At 51.9% G+C, this 25,988-nt stretch overlaps 1 protein-coding gene across 3 annotated transcripts in view; it reads right to left on the minus strand.

The window, feature by feature from the left end:
- Positions 1 to 664: 664 nt before the first annotated feature.
- The window catches only part of PNPLA7 (patatin like phospholipase domain containing 7), a 119,280-nt gene continuing 93,956 nt past the window's right edge, over positions 665 to 25,988 (minus strand). For 2 of the 3 annotated variants that reach the window (XM_038767821.1, XM_038767822.1), the window contains 9 exons: positions 23,588 to 23,704; positions 16,643 to 16,712; positions 15,514 to 15,630; positions 11,518 to 11,666; positions 7,441 to 7,593; positions 4,468 to 4,578; positions 3,322 to 3,406; positions 2,106 to 2,209; positions 665 to 1,038 (listed from right to left, as the gene is read on the minus strand). In XM_038767821.1, the coding sequence (XP_038623749.1) occupies positions 973 to 1,038; positions 2,106 to 2,209; positions 3,322 to 3,406; positions 4,468 to 4,578; positions 7,441 to 7,593; positions 11,518 to 11,666; positions 15,514 to 15,630; positions 16,643 to 16,712; positions 23,588 to 23,704 (972 nt within the window). In that variant the 3' untranslated portion in view covers positions 665 to 972. The remainder of the gene's footprint in view (positions 1,039 to 2,105; positions 2,210 to 3,321; positions 3,407 to 4,467; positions 4,579 to 7,440; positions 7,594 to 11,517; positions 11,667 to 15,513; positions 15,631 to 16,642; positions 16,713 to 23,587; positions 23,705 to 25,988) is intronic. The other variant, XM_038767820.1, reaches the window with a different exon arrangement.

A 25,988-nucleotide genomic window follows, 5' to 3' on the forward strand; every position in this document is an offset into this window, starting at 1 on the left:
GGATGCCGGAGTGGAAAACCAGCGTGAGGAGAGGGTGAGGTCTGAATTCGGCTTTAGGGTTGTGTCTCCTGATCCTGAGTGGGATGGGCATGGCGAAGGGTGCCAGGCTCCTCCTTGATCAGAAAGAACTGTGGTGCCCATACCATGGCGTCCAGTGGTGGGTAATGCTCAGTCCGGGATCCTGTGCCTTGGGGGGGCGGGGGCCGTTTTGGAGGGTGGTCCGTTGGGAATCATGGGAGAGGTTTGGGGAACCTAGAAGGCCCCCTGTTCCTCCATGGGACGTTTTCCATCCTCTTACTTCCCCACCACCCCTTCTCCCCCGTCCGGGACCGGTGTCGGTCAATGGGTGGAGCCACCCAGGACGGGTTGGCCCGACAGTCCCTTCTGACCCATCTCGGGTCACTTTCCAGGAGGCCCTGGGCCAGGCCGGGCCGAGGCGGGCACCCCGGCCATGGAGAGGACGGTACATCTGGCACTCTCGAGGTACGGAGTCGGGGCTGGGGAGACGCTGGCTTCTCTTCTCTGGCCACAGAATCCCCGAACGCTCGACGGCGCCGAACCAGTCGCCCCTAGAGCGTCACCCCCGCTTTCCCGTTATCTCCCCCACCTCAGCCTCGCCCCGGGGGAAAGCCGGGGTCCTTCACCCTCTGGCCGCACGGCTCTGATGGCAAAGGTTGGCGAGAGTTACCTTTCTTTGGGGGTGAGCGGTCACAGAGGGGAAGGGGGAGATCAGTAGTAGCTTTGGCTCGTGGCGGCCCCCCATCTTCAGCCCCGCCCCTATGGGCCCCACCAAAGGGGTCGGGTGAGTGGTCCAGTGCAACTGGTGGGTGGGAAAGGGTGGGGGGCAACTGAGGCCATCTCGGCCAAAGGCACCGCAGAGCCCCACCAGCCGAGGGTGGGGGGTGCTGGCTGTCGCGCCGGCCTGGTGGACGTGGCAGGAACGGGGAGACGGGACGGGGTGGGAGGGGTCTCCTACGAGGAGTTCTGCAAGGAGGACGAGGTCAAGCGCCGACGCAAGTGGCAACTCATCTCTTCGTCCTGGAGGCAAACACGGGAGTCAGACGGCGCTCGGACCACCGTCACCGGGCTGGGATCGGGGCTCCGGGGTTCGGCGAGTCGCTGGGGGCTCTCGGCCCAGACGCTGGCAGACCCCGGAGCTCAGAGCCCAGCCTGAAGGCTGGAAGGTTCCTGAGGGAAGCCAGCGTGGCTACCCATTCTTTCATTCTGCACATGCCCCAGAGCTCAGCACGCAGTAAGTGCTCAATAAATACCACTGATTAAAATAATAATAATAACAGTGGCATTTGCTAAGCACTTACTATCTGCCAGGCACTGTACTAAGCACTGAGGTGGATGCAAGCAAATCGGATTGGACGCGGTCCCTGTCCCACACGGTGCTCCCAGTCTTAATCTCTGTTTTACAGACGAGGTAACTGAGGCACAGAAAAGTGACTTGTCCATGGCCACACAGCAGACAAGTGGCGGAGCCGGGATTAGAACCCACGACCTGGCAACTCCCAGGGCCGTGCTGTTTCACTAAGATGATGGATGGGAGACCACCCCCTTCTTCCATCTCTCCCCCAACGCCTCTGGGGAGTCCTAGCTGCCCCCCAATTCCTGTGGGTGGGCCCCTTTCCCCCACTGTGCTTTGGGGGGCAGCCCTCCTCGCAATTTCCCGGGCCCCAAACCGTGGGCCTCTGGGCTTGAGGCGGCCGGAGAGCAAGCCCTGATCTGGGGGGTCCGAAATCCCTCCCCTAACGCCCGTCCCGGGTCCCCAGAGGCTGGGCTGGTCCTTTCCGGTTCGGAGAAGCAACGGGGGCTAGAGACCGGGCGTCAGAAGGACCTGGGTTCTAATCCCGGCTCTGCCACTTGTCTGCCGCGTGACCTTGGGCAAGTCGCTTCACTTCTCTGGGCCTCAGTGACCACCTCGGTAAAGCGGGGATGGACACCGAAAGCCCCATGTGGGGCGGTGACTGTGCCCAACCTGCTACGCTTGTATTTACCCCAGCGCTTAGTACAGTGCCTGGCACCTAACCACAGCCGCCCGCCGTCCCGCTCCTGCCCGCCGGGCCCAAGGTGGGCTGCCTCGGTGGGTCAGATCTTACCGAATCCGAGTCATCTTGCAGCTGGGCGCTTTGGAAGTTGATGTACTCGTCTTTGGCGAAGTCCGAAACCTCTTCCTCATATTCAGTCTGGTAGTCGGATTCGTCTAGGGAGAATGAGAGCCCCGTGAGAGGAAAGGGGTCATTCTGATTGGTTTTATCCCTTGATACAAACATACTTTGGGAGCCCCTCAATCAATCGCTCCATCAACGCAGCGCACTGTACTAAGCGCTGCGGAGAGCCCCACACAGCAGAGCCGGGGGGCACGTTCCCTATCCACCACGAGCTCGGAGAAAAGATCACCCACTCCGACCCCCGGCCCTGAAGAACGAGAGCGCTGAAAGAAGCAGCACGGTGAAGAGGCTAGAGCCCGGGCCTGGGAGTTGGCAGGTCATGGGTTCTAATCCCAGTTCCACCGCTTGTCAGCTGGGTGACCTGGGGCAGTCACTTCACTTCTCTGGGCCTCAGTTCCCTCACCTGGAAAATGGGGATGAAGACTGGGAGCCCCAGAGTGGGACAGGGACTGTGTCCAACCTGATTACCTCTCAGTGGAAAGAGCCCGGGCTTTGGAGTCAGAGCCTGGCTCCACCAATTGTCAGCTGTGTGACTTTGGGCAAGTTGCTTAACGTCTCTGTGCCTCAGTTACCTCATCTGGAAAATGGGGATTGAGACTGTGAGCCACCCGAGGGACAACCTCCCCAGCGCTTAGAACAGTGCTTTGCACATAGTAAGTGCTTAATAAATGCCATTATTATTATTATTGTTATAATTATAATAATAATAATAATAATTATTATTATTATTGTGTTGCCAATTTGTACTTCCCAAGCGCTTAGTACAGTGCTCTGCACATAGTAAGCGCTCAATAAATACGATTGATTGATTGATTGATTGATTATCCACTCCAGCACTTAGAACAGTTCTTGGCATATAGAAAGCGCTAACAAGTACCACCATTATTATCACTGGCACCACCGCCTCGTTCTGAAAGCGTGTCTCTTTGCTGTACTGTCCTCTCCCAGGCGCTTAGTACAGTGCTCTGCACGCTGTAAGCGCTCAGTAAATACGATGGAATGACTTTCCCACCTCCTCCGAGAGGCTGCTCGAGAATGGGGGCGGAAGGATCTCCGTTGAGACCTAAACCCCATCCAGGACGGACTCAGAGTGGGCCGGGGGGTAGCGCGGGAGACGGCTCGGTGACGGGCTGCCCCAACTCACCGTCCATCAGGGCCGCCGGGACCGGTTCGATCCGGGACACGATCTCCGCCAGGTCGGTGAAGGAAGCGTTTGGGCATGTCAGCGCCTGGTTGGGGTGGGGGGGTCAAAGGTCATGGGAGAATGAAGCGTTCCCCAAGTCTGGGGGCACGAGGGCCCCCAGATGGGTCAAAAAGCTTTGGTTCAATAAGCTGCCCACACCAGAATGGACAGGAGCAAACGGCATTGCTTGTATTCCCCCCCCCCGGCACATAGTGAGCGCTTAACGAACCCAACAATTATTCATTATTATTAAGGGAAAGGGTTGGGGAACCTAGGTTCTCCCACTGGCTCCGCCACGTGCCTTCTGTGTGACCTCCAACGAGTTACTTAGCTTCTCTGGGCCTCAGTTTCCTCATCTGCAAAACGGGGGTGCTCCCTTCCGCTTAAGAAGTGGAGCCCTAGGTGGGACGGGGGCTGTGTCCCACCTAACTGTCTCGTATCGCCTCCAGAATTCAGTTGAGGGCTCGGACGTCGCAGGTGCTTAACGGATACCAAAATTATTATTATCATCACTATTATTATTAAGTCAGGGGTGACCTTGGCCAAGTCACTTCACTTCTCCGGTCTCAGTTCCCTCATCTGGAAAATGGGGATGAATATTGGGAGTTAACTCGTATCCACCCCGGCGCTTAGCACACATAGCTCTCTTCCTTCAAGGCCCTACTGAGAGCTCACCTCCTCCAGGAGGCCTTCCCAGACTGAGCCCCTTCCTTCCTCTCCCCCTCATCCCCCCCTCCATCCCCCCCATCTTACCTCCTTCCCTTCCCCACAGCACCTGTATATATGTATATATGTTTGTACAGATTTATTACTCTATTTATTTATTTATTTATTTTACTTGGACATATCTATTCTATTTATTTTATTTTGTTAGTATGTTTGGTTTTGTTCTCTGTCTCCCCCTTTTAGACTGTGAGCCCGCTGTTGGGTAGGGATTGTCTCTTTATGTTGCCAATTTGTACTTCCCAAGCGCTTAGTACAGTGCTCTGCACATAGTAAGCGCTCAATAAATACGATTGATGATGATGATCGTTATTAGTATTGTTGTCTCTGGCCGGGGTCGGGGGGGACTGGGATTAACTCGGACCATTCTTCCCGTTCACTCACGTCGCTGGCTTTGGTCTTGCGGGTCTCCTGGCGGTCCTTCAGCATCTGGTCAAGCACGCCGCCCCGGCACCAGACGCTGAACACGGTCCTCCCGTGCTGGTAGCCCACCTCCTGCCGAGCGGACGGGGGGCCCGTGGGGACGGCGGGAACGTGGCCCGGCCCCCCCCACCCCCCCCCTCGCGGACGGGGGACAATCCCCCTTCAAGACTGTGAGCCCATTTCTGGGTAAGGATCATCCCTATACGTTGCCAACTTGTACTTCCCAAGCGCTTAGGACATACTAAGTCCCTAGCAAATACTATTATTATTAGTAGTACATCTACAGAGGGAATCTTTCAGACATGCTCTGCACACAGTAAGCGCTCAATAAATACAATTGAAGGAATGAATTTCCTCCTCAAATCATCATCATCATCATCATCATCATCAATCGTATTTATTGAGCGCTTACTGTGTGCAGAGCACTGTACTAAGTGCTTGGGAACATATAGAGACAGTCCCTACCCAACAGTGGGCTCACAGTCTAAAAATCAATTGCTCTCCCCCACTTCAAAGTCTTATCAAAGGCCCGCATCCTCCAAGAAGCCTTCCCTAAACCCTCTTCTCCCACTCCCTTCTGCGCTGCGCTTACTTGCTCTTTCATTCATCCTCCCTTCCATCCCCATAACACATATGTGTATATTGGTAGATACCTGTAATTAATTTATTCATTTATTTATCTACTTAATTATCTTTCTATTTATTTATATTAATGGTCTGCCTCCTCCTCTAGACTGTGAGCTTGCTGTGGGCAGGAATGTGTCTGTTTGTTGTTACATTGTACCCCCCCAGTGCTTAGTTCAGTGCTTTGCACACAGTAGGAGCTCAATAAATATGACTGAGTGGAAGAGGCCTAGGTGTCCTAAGGCCCACGTTCGAATCCCAGCTATGTCTTACCCGCTGTGTCCTTGGATGAGTGCTCTGTGCCTCAGTTTCCTCACCTGTAAAATGGGGATTCGATCCCTGTTCTCCCTCTCTCTCTTTGACTGGTAGCCCTGTGTGTCTCACATGACCTGATTAGCAGGGGCCACTCCAGCGCTTAGCACAGGGCTTGGGACATACTAAGTGCCTAGCAAATATTATTATTAGTAGCAGTATATCTACAGAGGGAATCTTTCAGACATGCTTTCCGATAACACACGTGTGACCTGACTTTCCTTATCGGGAGATCAGAGGAGATGGGGAGGGGGTGGGGGCTGGAGAAGCAGCTTGGCTCAGTGGAAAGAGCCCGGGCTTTGGAGTCAGAGGTCATGAATTCAAATCCCAGCTCCGCCAATTGTCAGCTGTGTGGCTTTGGGCAAGTCACTTCACTTCTCTGGGCCTCAGTTCCCTCATCTGTAAAATGGGATTAAGACTGCGAGCCCCCCCGTGGGACAACCTGATCACCTTGTAACCTCCCCAGCGCTTAGAACAGTGCTTTGCACATAGTAAGTGCTTAATAAATGCCATTATTATTAGTGGAAAGAGGCCGGGGACCTGAGTTCTAGTTCCAGCTCTGCCCTTTTCCTGCTATGTGACCATGAGCCGTCGGCTAACTTCTCTGTTCCACAGTATCCTCATCTGTAAAATGGGGATAAAATGCCCACTGTACCTCCGTCTTAGACCGTGAGCCCCAGGTGGGATAAGGATTGTGTCCCATGTCTCTGACTTGTATCTACCCAGCGCTTAGCACAGTGCTTGGCACTTAGTAAGTACCTAATAATACCCTTAGCGGAACTCGGCTCCTGCTATTCCAAGGAGAGGACTGAAAATACCATTATCTTCTGGGACCAGGAGAGGGGTTTCGGAATTGGGGAAAGAGAAGCAGGGTGGCCTAGTTGCTGGGAGTCACAGGACCTGCGTTCTAATCCCGGCTGGGTGACCCTGGGCAAGCCCCTTCACTTCTCTGGGCCTCAGTTCCCTCATCTGTAAAATGGGGATTAAGACTGTGAGCCCCACGTGGGACAACCTGATTACCTCGTATCCTCCCCCACGCTTAGAACAGTGCTTGGCACATAGTAAGCGCTTAACAAATACCATTATTATTATAATTATTATTACCTGAGAGATGGGGATTAAATCTGTGAGCCCCACGTGGGACAACCTGATTACCTTGTATCCTCCCCTATGCTTAGAACAGTGCTTGGCACATAGTAAGCGCTTAACAAATACCATTATTATTATCATTATTATCTGAGAGATGGGGATTAAATCTGCGAGCCCCACGTGGGACAACCTGATTACCTTGTATCCTCCCCCACGCTTAGAACAGTGCTTGGCACATAGTAAGCGCTTAACAAATACCATTATTATTATTATTATTGAGAGATGGGGATTAAATCTGTGAGCCCCACGTGGGACACGGACTGCATCCAACCCGATTAGCTTGGATCTACCTCAGCGCTCAGAACAGCGCCTGGCACATAGGAGGTGCTTAAGAAGTACCATTAAAAAAAAAAAAAGAGCGAGAGGGAGAAAGAGAAAGTCACAGTTGGGGGCTGACAGGAAAAAGAAAGGCGCATTTATTATTACTCTATTATTACTCTATTTATTATTACTCTATTATTACTCTATTTATTTATTATTACTCTATTTATTTATTATTACTCTATTTATTATTACTCTATTTATTTATTATTACTCTATTTATTTATTTTACTTGTACCTACCTATTCTATTTATTTTATTTTGTTAATATGTTTGGTTTCGTTCTCTGTCTCCCCCTTCTAGACTGTGAGCCCGCTGTTGGGTAGGGACTGTCTCTATATGTTGCCAGATTGCATTTCCCAAGCGCTCAGTACAGTGCTCTGCACACAGTGAGCGCTCAATAAATACGATTGATTGATTGATCGATTGATTGAGAAGCCCACCAACCGCCGCCCGCCGCCTCGGACCGACCCTCTGCCCCGTCCTCGGCCGTGCCTTCAGCTCCCCGGCCCCCAGGCCCGAACTCACGCAGATCTCGTCGAATTTTCCAAACTCCAGGGTCCCGTAGCGATCGATGGGCGGGCGGATGTACTCGCAGTAATCGCTGTTCTTCACCATTTCCAGCTGCCGCACGCAGCAAACGTAGGCCAGGCGGGTCTGGATCTCCGCCATGTTCAGCACCTGTTCTCCCCGGACGGGGTCGGGGGGTGATGGGGACGGGGAGGGAGGTGAGGTTGGCACATAGTAAGCGGAGCAGCGTGGCTCAGTGGAAAGAGCCCGGGCTTTGGAGTCAGAGGCCATGGGTTCGAATCCCGACTCCACCACATGTCTGCTGTGTGACCTGGGGCAAGTCACTTAACTTCTCTGAGCCTCAGTGACCTCATCTGTAAAATGGGGATTAAGACTGTGAGCCCCACATGGGACAACTTGATCACCTTGTAACCCCCCCCCCCCCCAGTGCTTAGAGCAGTGCTCTGCACATAGTAAGCGTGGACCCGTGACCTAGGGCTCCTCGCCTCGGGGCCACCGGAGTGTGGCCTAGCGGACCTGGGAATCAGAAGGACCCGGGTTCTAATCCCAGCTCCGCCCCTTATTATTATTATTGTGGTATTTGTAATAAATAATAATAATAATGGCATTTGTTAAGCGCTGACTGTGTACAGAGCACTGCTCTAAGCGCTGGGGGGGGTTACAAGGTGATCAAGTTGTCCCACATGGGGCTCACCGTCTTAATCCCCATTTTACAGATGAGGTCACTGAGGCTCAGAGAAGTTAAGTGCCTTGCCCAAGGTCACACAGCAGACATGTGGTGGAGTCGGAATTCGAACCCATGGCCTCTGACTCCAAAGCCCGTGCTCTTTCCACTGAGCCATGCTGCTCCGCTTACTATGTGCCACGCACTGTTCTAAGTACAAGGTAATTAGGCTGTCCCACAGCGGGCTCACAGTCTTATTCTTATTACAGAATAAGTCTTATTCTCTTATTAGAGTCTTAATAGAGAAGCAGCGTGGCTCAGTGGAAAGAGCCTGGGCTTTGGAGTCAGAAGTCATGGGTTCAAATCCCAGCTCCGCCAATTGTCAGCTGGGTGACTTTGGGCAAGTCACTTAACTTCTCTGGGACTCAGTTGCCTCATCTGTAAAATGGGGATTAAGACTGTGAGCCCCCGGTGGGACAACCTGATCACTCTGTAACCTCCCCAGCGCTTAGAACAGTGATTTGCACATAGTAAGCGCTTAATAAATGCCATTATTATTATTATTATTATTATTATTATTCCCCATTTTGCAGATGAGCTCACTGAGGCGCAGAAAAGTAAAGTGGCCTGCCCAAGGTCACACAGCAGACAAGTGGCAGAGCCGGGATTAGAACGCACATCCTCTGACTGCTGTGTGACCTTGGGCAAGTGACTTCACTTCTCTGGGCCTCAGTTCGCTCAACTGCAAAATGGGGATTCAATACCTGTTCTCCCTTCTGTCAATCAATCGATCGATCGACTCAATCGATCGAATCAATCGATCGATCTCCTCTTTAGACTGTGACCCCCACGTGAGACGGGACTGTGTCAGATTAATTTACATCTACCCCCGGCGGAGGCCTTTTAGACTGTAAGCTCCTTGTGGGCAGGGAAAGTTTCTACCACCTCTGTTGTACTGGACTCTCCCGAGCGCTTAGTACAGTGCTCTGCACACGGTCAGCGCTCAAAACAAACCATTGATGAGGATAGTAGGCACTTATATTCCACCGTTATCATTACTGATTTCACTAAAACTCCCACGGCTCTTTGTGAGCAGAAACGTAAGGTTTGAGGGCTGGGGAAAAAAAACAAGAGCGCTTAAAAGCAGCAAATAATAATCATGGAGAAGCAGCACGGCCTTGTGGCTAGAGTACGGGCCACTGGGGAGTCAGAAGGAACTGGGTTCTAAAACCCTGCCTGCTGGGTGATCTTGGGCAAGTCATTTTACTTCTCTGGGCCCCAGAGAGCTCATCTGAAAAACGGGGATGAAGACTGTGAGCCCCACATGGGACAGGACTGCGTTCGACCCGATTAGCTTGTATCTAATAATAATAATAATAATGATGATGGCATTTATTAAGTGCGTACTATGTGCAAAGCACTGTTCTAAGCGCTGGGGAGGTTACAAGGGCCTGGAATGCCCTCCCTCTGCCCATCCGCCAAGCTAGCTCTCTTCCTCCCTTCAAGGCCCTACTGAGAGCTCACCTCCTCCAGGAGGCTTTCCCAGACTGAGCCTCTTCCTTCCTCTCCCCCCTTCCCTTCCCCACAGCACCTGTATATATGTATATATGCTTGTACATATTTATTACTCTATTTATTTATTTTATTTTACTTGTACATATCTATTCTATTTATTTTATTTTGTTAGTATGTTTGGTTTTGTTCTCTGTCTCCCCCTTTTAGACTGTGAGCCCACTGTTGGGTAGGGACTGTCTCTATATGTTGCCAACTTGGACTTCCCAAGCGCTTAGTACAGTGCTCTGCACACAGTAAGCGCTCAATAAATACGATTGATGATGATGATGATGAAGGTGGTCAGGTTGGTCCACGGGGGGCTCACAGTCTTCATCCCCATTTTCCAGATGAGGTAACTGAGGCCCAGAGAAGTGAAGCGACTTGCCCAAAGTCACCCAGCTGACAATCGGCGGGGCCGGAATTTGAACCCATGACCTCTGACTCCAAAGCCCGGGCTCTTTCCACTGAGCCACGCTGCTTCTCTACTCCAGTGCTCAGTACAGTGACTGGCATATAGTCAGCGCTTAAAAGTATTATTGGAAAAACAAATCATAAGAGACGGGGGACTCTTCTTAAATGTATAAAGTGACGGGACTGTGGGTTCCATAATGGCTTTCTCAGTTCTTCGGATGCTCAGGAGCCAATTTCCGCCCCTGCTGCTGCCTTTGCCTTCGAGCACAAAGGACGCTAGGAACTCTTCATTTCTTTAATGTGTCGGGGTCACTTTGAACTTTGGTCCCGGGAGCTGTCAGAATTGGGTCAACGGGAAAGTATTTGGGGGTTGGATTTGGGCCAGGCCTCCTGGCAACCGTAACGGCTTCGCTCGGGACGTGAGAGAGGGGTCGGAGAGGGCGGTGGGTTGCAGGACCTCCCATTAGTAGACCCTCCTCTCCTCCCCACCGGCCCAAGACAAGGTCTTCACCCTCCCCCTCAGTCGGCCTCAGAGAGATGCGGGATGGACCGAGGTCTCCTCAAAGAGGCCCGGAGGCCCCTCTCTCCACACCGGAAAGATACGGATGAAGACGGCTGCCTCGCCTCGTGGTCTCCCCGGATTAGGGCTGGGAAGCAGCATGGCTTAGTGGATACAGCCCGGCCCAAAAGCCTCTGCCGGCTCTGCCACTTGCCGTCTGTGGGATCCTGGGCAAGTCGCTTCGCTTCTCTGGGCCTCAGTTCCCTCATCTGGAAAATGGGGATTAAGACTGGGAGCCCTATGTGGGGCAGGGACTGTGTCCGACCTGATTAGCTTGTATCTACCCCAGCGCTTAGTACAGAGCTTGGCACACGGTAAGCACCACTGTTTTTAGTTGGGTAGGGACTGTCTCTATATGTTGCCAACTTGTACTTCCCAAGCGCTTAGTCCAGTGCTCTGCACACAGTAAGCGCTCAATAAATACGATTGATGATGAAGTACCATCATGTGGGACAGAGACTGCGTCCAACCTGACTAGCTTGCATCTACCCCAGCGCCTAGTACAGTGCTTGGCACACGGTAAGCACTTAATAAGTACCATTATGAGGGACAGGGACTGTGTTCAACCTGGTTAGCTAGTATTTATCCAGTGCTTAGTACAGCGCTTGGCACCTAATAGTATAAAAAAAAAAAGCAGCAACCCCTAACTCCCAGGAGCCGGGGAGTGGATACCCACATCCTGGGGGAAGAGAAGACACGAAATCAACTTCAGATTTAGGAGATTTGGGGTACCAAAATTCCAAGTGGAGAGAACGGAAGTCCGGGAGAGATGAGAATCTAAACTGGGTAGGCCTCAGGGCCTTGGAGGGAAAACGGTGCGTTCCAACGTCACCTCTTTGCCCGGGAAGGGCAGGGCGCTGTCGGAGTACCCTCCGGGCTCCGTTACCTTCACTTGCTCTGCCAGGGGGTTCCAGCGTTTCCACAGCAGCCACCAGCCTGACAGCGAGTCGCCGTAGTTGGTGAGGTCTGTCTCGTCTCGGCTGCCCACGTCGATGGCGAGGACCACCTTAGCCCCCATGGACCTCGCCACGTCGGCTGTGGAGAAAAGGCCCAGACTGGAAGCTCCCTGAAGGCGGAGGCTACTTCTACCCTCTATCCCCATGTGCACCAGGCCCATTGGGGAGAGTCTACCCCCGCCTGCTTGGCTATTCCGCTTTTCCAAACCGAAGCGGGGGTTTCTCTGACTTGCCCCAGAGACCAGCTCTGGGGCTCCGTACGGCATTTACCGAGGCGACACAGACAACAAGGGGCAGACCCGGGATTAGAACCCAGGTCCTTCCGACTGCCAGGCCTGGGCTCTATCCACTAGGCCACGCCGTTTCCCCTCCCAAAAACCCCAGCGCCGTTCTCGGCTTTTCGGACCAGTTTCGGTGGGGGGGGACCCGAGGAGAACGCCCTGAGGCCATCCGATCCTTCCCTAGTGGAAAGAGCGGGGAGCTGGGAGTCAGAGGGCCTGGGTTCTAATCCTGGCTCTGCCACTTGCCTTCTGTGTGACTTTGGGCAAGTCGCTTCACATCTCTGGGCCTCAGTTTCCCATCTGGAAAATGGGGATTCACGGCCTGTTCTCCCTTCTACTTAGATCGTGAGCCCCATGTAGGACGAAACTGTGCCCGACCTGTTTATCCTGCACGTACCCCTGTGCTTAGTACAATGCTTGGCAAAAAGTAAGCGCTTAACACATAGCACGATTATTATCACCGTACCCTCCTTCCATGGAAATATCTGAGCGTGAACAGGGGTGCCTGGAGGGAACGTTTCTGGACCGTTTCTCCCCCTTGTAGACTGTGAGCCCACTGTTGGGTAGGGACTGTCTCTATGCGTTGCCAATTTGTACTTCCCAAGCGCTTAGTACAGTGCTCTGCACATAGTAAGCGCTCAATAAATACGATTGATGATGATGATGATGGACCGCCTCGCGGCGCGGATTTTGGGGTGCCACCCTGAAGGCGACCCCCTCCAGGCTCTACTTCTGGCTGGGGTCCACCCTTACAGGGCTGGCTCTGCCACCCGGAGATAATAATAATGATTACGGTGTCCGTTAAGTGCTTACTATGTGCCAAGCACCAACTTGTACTTCCCAAGCGCTTAGTACAGTGCTCTGCACACAGTAAGCGCTCAATAAATACGACTGATGATGATGATCATTGGAGAAGCAGCGTGGCTCAGTGGAAAGAGCCCGGGCTTTGGAGTCAGAGTTCATGGGTTCAAATCCCGGCTCCACCAATTGTCAGCTGTGTGACTTTGGGCAAGTCACTTCACTTCTCTAGGCCTCAGTTCCCTCATCTGTAAAATGGGGATGAAGACCGTGAGCCCCCCGTGGGACAACCTGATCACCTTGTAAACTCCCCAGCGCTTAGAACAGTGCTTTGCACATAGTAAGCGCTTAATAAATGCCATCATTATCATTATTATGATTATGATGAAGCACCGTACTAAGCACTGGGGTCGATCTAAGGTAATCAGGTTGTCCCACATGAGGCTCACGGTCTTAATCCCCATTTTGGCGGATGAGGGAACTGAGGCCCAGAGCAGTTAAGTGGCTTGCCCACGATCACACAGCAGACGGGTGGCGGAGCCGGGATCGGAACCCACGACCTCTGACTCCCAAGGCCGGGCTGTTGCCACCAGGCTACGCGGAGATCTTTAGTCTCCAACCACGAGGGCTCCCAGGAGTTAATCTCTTCGCACCATTTAGGCTTGGCCAGTTCCTCTACTTTTCCTGCCAGTTGCTAAGCTAATAAAAACAGAGCCATATGCTCTTGGGGGATGGGGGAGGTGGGGGGTTGGGGATGTGGGTGTGAAGTTGTCAGTCTCTGCGGCCCGGAGGCTCATTCTGCCGAATTAGTTGGAGATGGGTTTTCTTGGCCCGTGCTGAAGGAAACGTGCCGCCTCTGTCACCATGCTGAAGGGGCGGGTGGCGTCACAGGGGCAGGGGCAACTTTTAGACTGTGAGCCCACCGTTGGGTAGGGACTGTCTCTATGTGTTGCCAATTTGTACTTCCCAAGCGCTTAGTACAGTGCTCTGCACATAGTAAGTGCTCAATAAATACGATTGATGATGAGGATGATGATGATGGAATGCCCTCCCTCTGCCCATCCGCCAAGCTAGCTCTCTTCCTCCCTTCAAGGCCCTGCTGAGAGCTCACCTCCTCCAGGAGGCCTTCCCAGGCTAGCCCCTTCCTTCCTCTCCCCCTCGTCCCCCCTCCATCCCCCCCATCTTACCTCCTTCCCTTCCCCACAGCACCTGTATATATGTATATATGTTTGTACATATTTATTACTCTATTTTACTTGTACATATCTATTCTATTTATTTTATTTTGTTAGTATGTTTGGTTTTGTTTTCTGTCTCCCCCTTTTAGACTGTGAGCCCACTGCTGGGTAGGGACTGTCTCTATATGTTGCCAATTTGTACTTCCCAAGTGCTTAGTACAGTGCTCTGCACATAGTAAGTGCTCAATAAATACGATTGATGATGATGATGATGGCGCCCTGATGGCAATCGGGTGGCTTCTGCTCTGCCAACTCCCGGCCCTGAAGGTTGGTTGTCTCCTTGGGCCTTAATAATGGTAATAATGATGGCATTTATTAAGTGCTGACTACGTGCCAAGCACTGGTTCTAAGCGCTGGGGAGGTTACAAGGTGATCAGGTTGTCCCACAGGGGGCTCGCAGTCTTCATCCCATTTTACAGATGAGGCACGGGGAAGTTAAATGACTTGCCCCGAGTCACACAGCTGACAATCGGCGGAGCCGGGATTTGAACCCATGACCTCTGACTCCAAAGCCCGTGCTAATAATAATTATGGTAGTTATGTGTTTACTATGTGTCAGGCTCCATTGTAAGCGCTGGGGTAGGTACAACCTTGGGCCTTAATAATAATAATAATAATGGTTAGAGAAGCAGCGTGGCTCAGTGGGAAAGAGCACAGGCTTTGGAGTCAGAGGTCATGGGTTCAAATCCCGGCTCCGCCACTTGTCAGCTGTGTGACTTTGGGCAAGTCACTTCACTTCTCTGTGCCTCAGTTCCCTCATCTGTAAAATGGGGATGAAGACTGTGAGCCCCACGTGGGACAACCTCATCACTTTGTATCCCCCCAGGGCTTAGAACAGTGCTTTGCACATAGTAAGCGCTTAGTAAATGCCATCATCATCATGGTAGTTAAGTGCTCACTTTGTGCCAGGCACTGTTCTAAGCACTGGAGTAGATATAAGATAATCGGGTTGGACACAGTCCCTGTCCCGCAGGGGGCTCACAGTCTTAATTTCCATTTGAATAATAATTAACAATTGTGGTACTTGTTAAGTGCTTACTATGTGCCAAGCACTGTTCTAATCCCTGGAAACAGTCTTTGTCCCACATAGGGCTCCCAGTCTTAATCCCCATTTTACAGATGAGGGAACTGAGGCCCAGAGAAGTGAAGTGGCGTGCCCAAGGTTTCACAGCAGACAAGGGGCGGAGCCAGGATTAGAATCCAGGGCCTTCTGGCTCTCAGGACCAGGATCTATCCACTAGGCCATACCACTTTCCTAATAATAATTATGGTAATTGTTAAGTGACCTTGTGGTCCCTCCCCTCCAACCTCCAGCAGAGAAGCAGCATGGCTTAGTGGAAAGGGCCCAGGCTTGACAGTCAGAGGACCTGGGTTCTAATCACGGCTGTGCCACTTGCCCGCCGTATGGCTTAGGGCGAGTCGCTCTGCTTCTCGTTGCTTCGGTCTCCTCATCTGTAAAATGGGGATCTGATACCTGTTCTCCCTCCTGCTTCGACTGTGAGCCCCACGCGGGGCAGGGACTGGGTCTGTCCTGATCTTGTACCCACCCCGGCGTTCAGTACAGAGTAAGTGCTGAATAGAACTCACTATCCCCACCAGGGCTTATTACCTGGGAGGTTGTTGATGTAGCCTCCATCCATGAGCAGGTGGCCATCTTTGGGGTCGCAGAGTGGGGGCATGTAGCCGGACAGAGACATGCTGGCCCGGACGTATCTCCACAGGCAACCTGCAGACAGGCCGGGGGGCGGGGGGAGGAGGAGTGGGAAAGGGAGAAGGAATGGGTGGATGAAGGGGAGGAGAAAAAGGAGGAGGAGGAGGGGAGGAGAAGGAACAGCAGGAGGAGGAATGCGAAGAGGAACAGGAAGAGGAATGGGTGGAGGATGAATGGGAGGAGGAAGAATCAGGGGGGAGGAGGAAGAATCAGGGAGGAGGAGAAGGGGAGAAGGGGAGAAGGAATGGGAAGAGGAATGGGTGAAGGAGGAAAGGGAGGAGTAGGAATGGGAGGAGGAGGAGCAGGAGGAGGAATGGGAAGAGGAATGGGTGGAGGATGAGCAGGAGGAGAAGGAAGGGGAAGAGGAGAAGGAGGAATGGGAAGAGGAGGGAGAAGAGGAGCAGGAGGAGGAACAGGAAGAGGAATGAGTGGAGGAGGAGAAAGGGGAAGAGGAGGAGGAATGGGAAGAGGAGGGAGGAGAGGCGGAAAGGGAGAAGTAGAAATGGGAGGAGGAGGAACAGCAGGAGGAGGAATGGGAAGAGGAATGGGTAGAGGATGAACAGGAAGAGGAGGGAGCAGGGAAGAGGAAGGGCAGGAGGAGGAATGGCAAGAGGGGGAGGAGGAGGAATGGAAAGAGAAGGAGGAGAATTTAGAGCTGCTTCACTGGGTGATGGGGGCAGCTCCGGGCACGGGGAGTGACCTCTGAGACAACGGCAGTGGGCTTCAATGAGATCGCACAGGGCCCTGAGGCCCCATGGGAAGGAGATGAGCCGAAAAAGAGTTAACCCAAATCTCCGTGAGGGCAGGGATCTTGTCTACCGACTCTCCTGTCCTCTTCCAAGCGCTTAGTCTGGTGCTCTGTGCACAGAAAGTGCTTAATCAGTACTGATCATGTGACTGATTTGAGTTGGCGAGAGGAGGGGAGAAGGAGGGAGGAGTAAGATGGGGGCGGTGGGGGGATGACTTTCTTTGCCGACCGCCATTTTCGCGGGCGGAAGGGGAGGTCGACTTCCGGAGGGAGACTCACCATCCGTATGGACCCTCATCGCCGAGGCGGTGATGTCGGTCGTGATGGTGAAATACGGAATCCAGAGATCCTGAGACACAAGGAGAGGAACCAATTTAGCTTGCTAGAGAAGCAGTGTGGCCTAGCGGGAAAAGCCCGGGCCCAGGGTTCTAATCCCGCCTCTGTTGCTTGTCTGCTAGGTGACCTTGGGCGAATTCATTTCTCCGTGCCTCAGTTTCCTCATCTGCACAACAGAGGGTCAATCCTACTCCCTCCTACCTAGAGTGTGAACTCCAAGTGAGACAGGGACTGTGTCCAAACCAATAACTTGGTATTAACCCCAAGTACTTAGAACAGGGCTTGCCACTTAGTAAGAGCTTAACAAATACCGTAATTAATTAAATTATTTGGGCTACCCTTTGGGGACTCTGGGGCAAATTCACCTGACAATACAATTGTTGGGGTGCCTAGGGCCTGAGTAATAATAATAATAATAATAATAATGGCATTTATTAAGCACTTACTATGTGCAAAGCACTGTTCTAAGCGCTGGGGAGGTTACAAGGTGATCAGGTTGTCCCTCGGGGGGCTCACAGCCTTAATTCCCATTTTACAGATGAGGTAACTTTTTAACGGTATTTGTTAAGTGCTTACTTTGTGCCAGGCACTGTTCAAGGGTAGATACTAAGTAATGAGGTTGGATGCCACCCATGTTCCACACAGGGCTCATAATGTTAACCCCCATTTTACAGAAAGGAACTGAAGCCCAGAGGAGCAAAGTGACTTGCCCAGGGTCACACAGCCAAGTTCCCCATCTTTGTTCTAACCCTTTGTATCTAGTCTACAGAGGTGGCAAATGGCCCTCAAAAAGCCATTTGGGGTTTCCTCAGTCTTCTGAGACATATCCGGGCTTTTCACTGACTTATAACAATAATAATTAGAATGGTATTTAAGCGCTTACTATGTGCCAGGCACTGTACTAAGCCCTAGGGTGGAGACGAGCAAATCAGGTTGGACACAGTCCCTGTCATTCATTCATTCAATCATGTTTATTGAGTGCTTACTGGGTGTTGACCACTGTACTAAGCACTTGGAAAGTACAATTCAGCAATAAAGAGAGACAATCCCTGCCCACACCGGGCTTACAGTCTAGAAAGTGGGAGACAGACATCAAAGCAAGTAAACAGGTGTCCCCCGAGGGGCTCACAGTCTCAAGCCCCATTTTCCAGATGAGGTAACTGAGGCCCAGAGAAGCCAAGTGACTTGCCCAAGGTCGCCCAGCAGACACGTGGCTGAGACAGGACCATGACCTTCTGACTATCCACTGTGCCCTGCTGCTTATAAGCCAGGAAGGGCGATGCCAGAGGGTGGGAGACATTCTACCATTTTCAGAGGGGGTGATGGCAGGGTGGGGAGCTAATCTCCAGCTTTCCGACTGCTAGGAGAGACATTCTACCATTTTCAGAGGGGGTGGGGAGCTAATCTCCAGCTTTCCAGACTGCTAGCCGAACGGACGGGCAGGCCCAAACAGCCGGCCTCTCGAACTCGCATGGTTTTCTGAGCTGTGTCGTCAGACCGCCAACTTTCCTGTGTCCTCACCAGACTGGGGCCTCTACGGACCTTGCCCTTCCCCTTAGTGGGGGGCTTTGGAAGCCCCCCCCAGGTTTCTCCGCCTGGGAAGGGGCAGGGAGGTGGCCAAGGCCAGAGCAGCAGAGCACTGAACAGCTGTTGCCGGGACAACTCGATCTCCCGGGCATCCACTCCGCTCCCCCCTCTGCCATCTGGGAGTCGAGAGGGAGACAAACCGGGAATTTTGGGGGGGTGGGGAGAGGATTGTAGGGAGAGGTGAAGTGAGGTCCTTTACAGTGTGTGTATGACCAAAATGTTGGCACGGCCTTTTCTAGAACTCTGACCCGAGGAATTGGGATGCCTAGTTTTCTTCTTAATGGTATTTCTTAAGCGCTTATTATGTGGGCAGGGATTGTCCCCCGTCCTAGACTGTGAGCCCGCTGTTGGGTAGGGACCGAATCTATATGTTGCCAACTTGTACTTCCCAGGCACTTAGTACAGTGCTCTGCACACAGTAAGCGCTCAATAAATACGATTGAATGAATTTGTTGCCGAATTGTACTTTCCAACTGCTCTGCACACAGTAAACTCTCAATAAATACGACTGAATGAATGTGCCCGGCACTGTTCTAAGCGCTTGGGTAGATACAAGCTAATCGGGTTATTACTCTTTTTATTTATTTATTTATTTATTTTACTTGTACATATCTATCCTATTTATTTTATTTTGTTGGTATGTTTGGTTTTGTTCTCTGTCTCCCCCTTTTAGACTGTGAGCCCACTGTTGGGTAGGGACTGTCTCTATGTGTTGCCAATTTGTACTTCCCAAGCGCTTAGTACAGTGCTCTGCACATAGTAAGCGCTCAATAAATACGATTGATGATGACGATGACAGAGTCCCTGTCCCACAAGGGGCTCACGGTCTTAATCCCTTTTCCAATGAGGTAAATTGAGCCCAGAGAAGTGAAGTCACTTCTCTGGGCCTCAGTTACCTCATCGGTAAAATGGGGACTGAGACTGTGAGCCCCACGTGGGACAACCTGATTCTCTTACGTCTATCCCAGCACTTGGAACAGTCCTTGGCGCATAGTAAGTGCTTAACAAGCACCATCCCACAAGGAGTTCACAGTCTTGAACCTTATTTCCAATTGAGGCCCAGAGACATGCAATGACTCGGCCAAGGTCACACACGGCAGACTAGTGGTGGAGCCGGGATTAGAACTCAGACCCTTCTGACTCGTAGGCCCAGGGTCTAGCTACTAGGCCTCACTGCTCCTCACTACATTCGTCCGGCATCCTCTGTTATATATAGTTATATATATAGTTATATATTATAACGTGGTTATAATAATAATAATGACAGCATTTATTAAGCGCTTACTATGTGCAAAGCACTGTTCTAAGCACGGGGGAGGTTACAAGGTGATCAGGTTGTCCCACGGGGGGCTCACAGTCTTAATCCTCATTTTATAGATCTAACAACAGTGGTTATCTAACAACAGTAAGGATGCTGGAAGCTGTTTAGCCCTTCCTAGGTGCCAAGCGCTGTTCTGAGCACCGGGACAGATTCTGGGGAATCACGACGCCTGGGACAAGCGCTCAATAAATACGATTGATGATGATGACTCCCAGGCCCGTGCCCTAACCCCATGCAGCAGACAAATGGCAGCAAACCCTGTGACTCCCAGGCCCATGCCCTGTCCCGATGCAGCAGAAACCTTGTGACTACCTTTCAGACTGTGAGACCGCTGTTGGGTAGGGACTGTCTCTATATGTTGCCAACTTGTACTTCCCAAGTGCACAGTACAGTGCTCTGCACAAAGTAAGCGCTCAATAAATACGACTGATGATGATGACTCCCAGGCCCGTGCCCTAACCCCATGCAGCAGACAAATGGCAGCAAACCCTGTGACTCCCAGGCCCATGCCCCGTCCCTATGCAGCAGAAACCTTGTGACTACTTTTCAGACTGTGAGCCCACTGTTGGGTAGGGACTGTCTCTATATGTTGCCAACTTCTACTTCCCAAGCGCATAGTACAGTGCTCTGCACACAGTAAGCGCTCAATGAATACGATTGATGAGGATGACTCCCAGGCCCGTGCCCTAACCCCATGCAGCAGACAAATGGCAGCAAACCCTGTGACTACCAGGCCCATGCCCCGTCCCTATGCAGCAGAAACCTTGTGACTACTTTTTAAACTGTGAGCCCACTCTTAGGTAGGGACTGTCTCTATATGTTGCCAACATGTACTTCCCAAGCACTTAATACAGTGCTCTGCACACAGTAAGTGCTCAATAAATACGATTGATGATGATGACTACCAGGCCCGTGCCCCATCCCTATGCAGCAGACAAATGGCAGCAAACCTTGTGACTCCCAGGCCCATGCCCCGTCCCTAGGCAGCAGAAGCCTTGTGACTACCTTTTAGACTGTGAGCCCACTGTTGGGTAGGGACTGTCTCTATATGTTGCCAACTTGTACTTCCCAAGCACTTAGTACAGTGCTCTGCACACAGTAAGCGCTCAATAAATGTGATTGATGATGATGACTCCCAGGCCCGTGCCCTAACCCCATGCAGCAGACAAATGGCAGCAAACCCTGTGACTCCCAGGCCCATGCCCCGTCCCTAGGCAGCAGAAACCTTGTGACTACCTTTTAGACTGTGAGCCCACTGTTGGATAGGGACTGTCTCTATATGTTGCCAACTTGTACTTCCCAAGCGCTTAGTACAGTGCTCTGCACACAGTAAGCGCTCAATAAATACGATTGATGATGATGACTCCCAGGCCCGTGCCCTAACCCCATGCAACAGACAAATGGCAGCAAACCCTGTGACTCCCAGGCCCATGCCCCGTCCCTATGCAGCAGAAGCCTTGTGACTACCTTTTAGACTGTGAGCCTACTGTTGGGTAGGGACTGTCTCTATATGTTGCCAACTTGGACTTCCCAAGCGCTTAGTACAGTGCTCTGCACACAGTAAGCGCTCAATAAATGCGATTGATGATGATGACTCCCAGGCCCGTTCCCTAACCCCATGCAGCAGACAAATGGCAGCAAACCCTGTGACTCCCAGGCCCATGCCCCGTCCCTATGCAGCAGAAACCTTGTGACTACCTTTTAGACTGTGAGCCTACTGTTGGGTAGGGACTGTCTCTATATGTTGCCAACTTGTACTTCCCAAGCGCTTAGTACAGTGCTCTGCACACAGTAAGCACTCAATAAATACGATTGATGATGATGACTCCCAGTCCCGTGCCCTAACCCCATGCAGCAGACAAATGGCAGCAAACCCTGTGACTCCCAGGCCCATGCCCCTTCCCTACGCAGCAGAAGCCTTGTGACTACCTTTTAGACTGTGAGCCCACTGTTGGGTAGGGACTGTCTCTATATGTTGCCAACTTGTACTTCCCAAGCACTTAGTACAGTGCTCTGCACACAGTAAGCGCTCAATAAATGCGATTGATGATGATGACTCCCAGGCCCGTGCCCTAACCCCATCCAGCAGAAAAATGGCAGCAAACCTTGTGACTCCCAGGCCCGTGCCCCGTCCCTATGCAGCAGAAACCTTGTGACTACCTTTTAGACTGTGAGCCCACTGTTGGGTAGGGACTGCCTCTATCTGTTGCCAACTTGTACTTCCCAAGCGCTTAGTACAGTGCTCTGCACACAGGAAGCGCTCAATAAATACGATTGATGATGATGACTACCAAGCCCGAGCACCATCCCTATGCAGCAGACAAATGGCAGGAAACCTTGTGACTACCAGGCCCATGCCCCGTCCCTATGCAGCAGAAACCTTGTGACTACCTTTTAGACTGTGAGCCCACTGTTGGGTAGGGACTGTCTCTATATGTTGCCAACTTGTACTTCCCAAGCACTTAGCACAGTGCTCTGCACACAGTAAGCGCTCAATAAATGCGATTGATGATGATGACTCCCAGGCCCGTTCCCTAACCCCATGCAGCAGACAAATGGCAGCAAACCCTGTGACTACCAGGCCCGTGCCCCGTCCCTATGCAGCAGAAACCTTGTGACTACCTTTTAGACTGTGAGCCTACTGTTGGGTAGGGACTGTCTCTATCTGTTGCCAACTTGTACTTCCCAAGCGCTTAGTACAGTGCTCTGCACATAGGAAGCGCTCAATAAATACGATTGATGATGATGACTACCAGGCCCGAGCACCATCCCTATGCAGCAGACAAATGGCAGGAAACCTTGTGACTACCAGGCCCATGCCCCGTCCCTATGCAGCAGAAGCCTTGTGACTACCTTTTAAACTGTGAGCCCACTGTTAGGTAGGGACTGTCTCTATATGTTGCCAACATGTACTTCCCAAGCGCTTAGTACAGTGCTCTGCACACAGTGAGCGCTCAATAAATACGAAGGATGATGATGCCTCCCAGGCCCGTGCCCGAACCCCACGCAGCAGACAAATGGCAGCAAACCCTGTGACTCCCAGGCCCGTGCCCCGTCCCTATGCAGCAGAAACCTTGTGACTACCTTTTAGACTGTGAGCCTACTGTTGGGTAGGGACTGTCTCTATATGTTGCCAACTTGTACTTCCCAAGCGCTTAGTACAGTGCTCTGCACACAGTAAGTGCTCAATAAATACGATTGATGATGATGACTACCAGGCCCGTGCCCTAACCCCACGCAGCAGACAAATGGCAGCAAACCCTGTGACTCCCAGGCCCATGCCCCGTCCCTATGCAGCAGAAGCCTTGTGACTACCTTTTAGACTGTGAGCCCACTGTTGGGTAGGGACTGTCTCTATATGTTGCCAACTTGTACTTCCCAAGCGCTTAGTACAGTGCTCTGCACACAGTAAGCGCTCAATAAATACAATTGATGATGATGACTCCCAGTCCCGTGCCCTAACCCCATGCAGCAGACAAATGGCAGCAAACCCTGTGACTCCCAGGCCCATGCCCCGTCCCTATGCAGCAGAAACCTTGTGACTACCTTTTAGACTGTGAGCCCACTGTTGGGTAGGGACTGTCTCTAGATGTTGCCAACTTGTACTTCCCAAGCGCTTAGTACAGTGCTCTGCACACAGTAAGTGCTCAATAAATACGATTGATGATGATGACTACCAGGCCCGTGCCCCATCCCTATGCAGCAGACAAATGGCAGCAAACCTTGTGACTCCCAGGCCCATGCCCCGTCCCTATGCAGCCGAAACTTTGTGACTACCTTTTAGACTGTGAGCCCACTGTTGGGTAGGGACTGTCTCTATATGTTGCCAACTTGTACTTCCCAAGCGCTTAGTACAGTGCTCTGCACACAGTACGCGCTCAATAAATACGATTGATGATGATGATGATGATGACCAGGGCCCGCTTTACCGCAGCCCACCCCTTCCAGGGGGTCTCGAGAGAGAAGGGAGGGTGGGTTACCTCAATCTGCTTGTCTTTGAAGACGCCCCTGATGCCGTTGTTGAAAGCGGCTCCGGAGAACATGGAGGTGATGGGGTAAGTCAGATCTAGGACGGTTTTCATCACTGAATTCATATCCTGGAGAGAGAGGGAGGAAAACATCAGACGCCCAGGAACTGAAGTGTTGAAGCCCTTCTAATAATAATAATAATAATTGTGGTATGTCTTTAGCTCTTACTATGTGCCGGGCACTGGACTAAGCGCTGGGGTGGATGCAAGCAAGTCGGGTTGGACGCAGTCCCTGTCCCATGTGGGGCTCGCAGTCTCGATCCCCATTTTACAGATGAGGGAACTGAGGCCCAGAGAAGCGAATTGGTTTGCCCAAGGTCACACAGCGGACAAGTGGCGGAGCCGGGAGTAGAACCCGTGACCTTTCGACTCGCAGGTCCTTCTGCTTCGATGAGGGAAGGCAACCTTCTCACTGTGCCTCAACCTCGCCTATGTCGCCGTTGACCCCTCGTCCCTGTCCTGCCTCTGGCCTGGAATGCCCTCCCTTCTCATATGCGACAGACCAGGACTCTCCCTCCCTTCGGAGCCTTACTGAAAGCCCATCTCCTCCAAGAGGCCTTCCCTGACTTAAGCCCCTCTTTCCTCTTCTCCCACTGCGTCACCCAGACTTGTCAGCAGGCTGTCCTCCTCACCATTTCCTTGGCCCTTGGATCTGTGACTTTTGGCATTTGATATCTGACCCTACCCCAGGGTATTAACCTTTAAATTATATATTCTAAATTACGTCTTTATATTAATGCCTGTTTCCCCCGCCAGACTGTAAGATCATTATGGGTAGGGAATGTATCCACTGTGGGGTATTTTTTGGATGGTATCTATTATAATTAATAATTACGGTATTTGTAAAGCACTTACTAATAATAATGATGATGATATTTTTTAAGCGCTTACTATGTGCAAAGCACTGGAGGGATACAAGGTAATCAGGTTGTCCCACGTGGGGCTCACAGTCTTAACCCCCCTTTTACAGATGAGGGAACTGAGGCCCAGAGAAGTGAAGTGACTTGCCCAAAGTCACACAGCTGACAATTGGCGGAGCCGGGATTTGAACCCATGCCCTCCGACTCCAAAGCCCGGGCTCTTTCCACTGAGCCACGCTGCTTCTCTACTACGTAAGCGCTGCGGTGGGTACAAGCAAATCGGGTTGGACAGAGTCCCTGTCCCGCAAAGGGCTCACAGTCTTTAAGCGTTTACTATGTGTCAGGCACTGTGTTAAGCGCTGGGGTAGATCGATCAATCAATCAATCGTATTTATTGAGCGCTTACTGTGTGCAGAGCACTGTACTAAGCACCATACTTGGGAGAGGACAATATAAGACACATTCCCTGCCCACAACGAGCTTACGGTGAGCTTCTGTATCTAACCCAGTGATTGGTACGGTAGCGGGCACATAGTAAGCGCTTAACAAATACCATTTTTTTTAAAAAAAAGGGTGCTTCCAATTAGACGGTGTGCCCTAGTCGGAGCCAGTGTGCCGTGCTGGGGTGTGCCAGCCTGGTTTGGCAGCAAGCCCGTGCCACTCTCAGCCTGCCAGCCACAGTGCTCCTTGTTTATTTGCGTCGCTTTATGTTTGTGTCTGGCTTTCCGCAGCTGAAAGTTTGCTATAGGAGGGAAAATAGAAACCGTGTGGGCTGGAGGGGGATAATCGCTTCACTTCTCTGGGCCTCGGTTCCCTCATCTGAAAAATGGGGGTTAAGAGCGGGAGCCCCCATCTGGGATAGGGGCGGTGCCCAATCTGAGAAGCAGCGTGGCTCAGTGGCAAGAGCCCGGGCTTGGGAGTCAGAGGTCGTGGGTTCTAATCCCGCCTCCACCACTTATCAGCTGTAGGACTTTGGGCAAGTCGCTTGACTTCTCTGGGCCTCAGTGACCTCATCTGTAAAGTGGGGATGAAGACTGCGAGCCCCACGTGGGACAACCCGATGACCCTGTATCTACCCCAGCGCTTGGAACGGTGCTCGGCACGTAGCAGGTGCTCAACAAGTGCCGTCGTTATTTTTAGACTGTGAGCCTACTGTTGGGTAGGGACTGCCTCTATATGTTGCCAGCTTGTACTTCCCAAGCGCTTAGTACAGTGCTCTGCACACAGTAAGTACTCAATAAATACGATTGATTGATTATTTAGTGGTGGGTGTCAGTCTCCGGATGCTTCGCTCCCCCCAGCCCCCCGGGGCTTCTTCAAAGAACCCGATCTTTCCGAGCCCTTCACCAGCTTTTCCCCATCAGCTGTGGAAAAGCTACCCACGTCCGGGATGAAGGAGCTGCTTCTCCTGGCTGGAAGATTCACCTCATCCTCTAGACTGTTAGCTTGTTGTGGGCAAGGAATATGTCTGTTTACTGTACTCTCCCAAGTGC

This window comes from Tachyglossus aculeatus, chromosome 27 (genome assembly GCF_015852505.1).
Source record: "Tachyglossus aculeatus isolate mTacAcu1 chromosome 27, mTacAcu1.pri, whole genome shotgun sequence".
Classification (NCBI taxonomy): Eukaryota; Metazoa; Chordata; class Mammalia; order Monotremata; family Tachyglossidae; genus Tachyglossus; species Tachyglossus aculeatus.